Source organism: Solanum dulcamara, chromosome 10 (genome assembly GCF_947179165.1).
Source record: "Solanum dulcamara chromosome 10, daSolDulc1.2, whole genome shotgun sequence".
In the NCBI taxonomy this organism is placed as follows: domain Eukaryota; kingdom Viridiplantae; phylum Streptophyta; class Magnoliopsida; order Solanales; family Solanaceae; genus Solanum; species Solanum dulcamara.
Genome location: NC_077246.1, coordinates 2,181,898 through 2,184,213, shown reverse-complemented (window position 1 = coordinate 2,184,213; position 2,316 = coordinate 2,181,898). Strand labels below are relative to the sequence as shown.

General features: G+C 29.9%; 1 protein-coding gene across 1 annotated transcript; it reads left to right on the top strand.

The window, feature by feature from the left end:
* Positions 1-716: 716 nt before the first annotated feature.
* LOC129870563 (uncharacterized) lies at positions 717-1,890 on the top strand. Its single transcript, XM_055945386.1, has one exon. It carries the CDS (start codon positions 869-871, stop codon positions 1,541-1,543), a length of 675 nt encoding a protein of 224 aa, XP_055801361.1. The 5' UTR covers positions 717-868; the 3' UTR covers positions 1,544-1,890.
* The last annotated feature ends 426 nt before the right edge of the window (positions 1,891-2,316 follow it).

The window sequence follows — 2,316 nt, the reverse complement described above, 5'->3', positions numbered from 1 at the left end:
TTTGATTTCTTTGCTAATAAATATTCACAATTTTATCGTAATTGTTAACCACTTTACCGCTTAACTATTCATGTCTTATGTTAAATTTGTATTGTCATTTCATATTTGATAGTAATTATATAGTTCTATAAATAGTCAAGATATAATACATAAACGTGTCATTTAATTTGGTCTTAGCTGACATTTATACCCTCTAGATACTTAAACTTGTATAACGTTGAAAAAATAGACACATGCGTCCTACGTGACGATTCACCTGAGATGCAGCTGATTTGTATATGTCATGTTGAACGTGTATGTCTATCTGTTCAACATATTTTTGAGATGAATTGACCTACCAATATATTTAGTCCAATATATCACAAGAACGAAAAATAAAATATATCAACACTTTATGGATCAAAAATACTATTCCTCAATACTTTTTTTTGTTTCCCCAAAAGGGATGAAGAGGGTAGGAAGATACCCAAAATTCTGGAGAACTTACAACATATCTTGGACTGATTTAATTTAATCAGTTTACCATCTTTTTCTCTCTTTTTTAAAAAAATATATTATTGTACCCAGTCACTATCATTGAAAGAGAGTGCAATAATAATAATTTGTTTTTCTCCAAATAAAATAAAAATAATATTTATTGAGGCCTCTCACCTTCATTTTACAGTCCTATATATACACCTCTTTAATCCTTTTCTCTCTTCACAACCTAACAAACACATCTCTCTCCTTCCCATTCGATTTCACAGTGTTTCATCCACAAACATAATCTTACCTTCAATTTATTCTTTTGCCCACCTCCATTATTAGAATCTCTTCCTCTTGACTAGTCGATTTCACAGTCAGACAAATTTTGTCTCACATATATAATATGGAAATCGAGCCTAGTACACCTCAAATCGTTGCGAAAAAACTATGTAACATAGTGAGAATTATGCTCTACATGTTGAGAAAAGGCATGTTAAAGAGCAAAGTCATTGTTGACATACAATTTGCCCTTCAAGACATGTTAAAAAAAGGTAAAATAGCTGGTAAGGCTATAAGCAACCTCATGTTACATCCTCCACACTATTCTTCAACTTCATTCACTTGTAAATCGAACAACAACGACGTTGCAATGTCATTCATTACACGTCGTGAATACGAATTCAGCTGCAGTAATAGCCCTGTATTTCCCCTGTATTTCGCTAACAATATACGTAGGCGAAATCGTACGTATAAATCAGAGGAAATTGCTGTTGTACAAAAAGTATTTGAAATTTTAAATACTACAAGTACAACTTATGATGCTGCTGGTACTACTACTACTACTACTATGGCTGCTTCACCTTTGGCATTACTTGGATTTGGAAAAAGTCCAAATAATGTGAGGAAATTAAGAGTTACTGATTCACCATTTCCATTAAAAGATTCAGAGGAAAATTATAATTCACAAGTTGATAAAGATGCAGAAGAGTTTATTAACAAGTTTTATAAAGATTTAAAGCAACAAAAAAAGATAGCATCTCTTGAATCTCCATCTCCATATCATGTTTATGCTAGATGAGGAGAAAAAAAAAAGATGCAATAAATTAGTGAATTTTTTTTTTCTAAGTTTTTTGTTATTTTGGAACAATTGACCATTACCTTCAATGACACACAAAGTCAAAGTTTCTTGGCGCTTTTGTATGAAGCGCTTTATCTGATGCAAAATTATATTAGTCGGAGGACTTAAAGATGGATATCGAATAGCAGATGGAAATTAAGAAAAATCAAAATTATGTTACTCCTATTGTTTTTTTTAAAAGTTTTTTTCTTTGAGTTATGAAATTGAAGGTGGGGCATTAGTTTGCTTGAAGAGATGTATGTGCTTGATCCTAATCCAAAAAAGGCCAACTTTTTGTTTTTATATTACTTCTTTCTTTGGTTTTAATTTATGTATCTTAATTACTTTTTATTTTAGTTTGTTAGAAAAAGAATTTCACCTTTTTATATTTAGTAAATTTGTAAATCATACCTTTGTTTTTAATATTGTTGTTATGCTATGCACATTTTTAGTTTTAATTATAATGATAAGATTTAAAAGTATTTTATATTGTTAAATTTGTGCCCAATTAAACTAATAAAAAAAAGTAGTTTGATACACTATACTTTCGCTATGCGCAAAATTCGAGGAAGGAAGAACTACAAAAATTTATTAAACACAATTTTACCGCTCAAATTAATGACTTCTTGATTACATGAGTAATACATTTGTACTTTTTCAGGATTTTTCTTTTTTCAGTTAGAAGTTGAAGGTGGGACATTAGTTTTGCTTAAAGAGATGTATATGCTTGAATT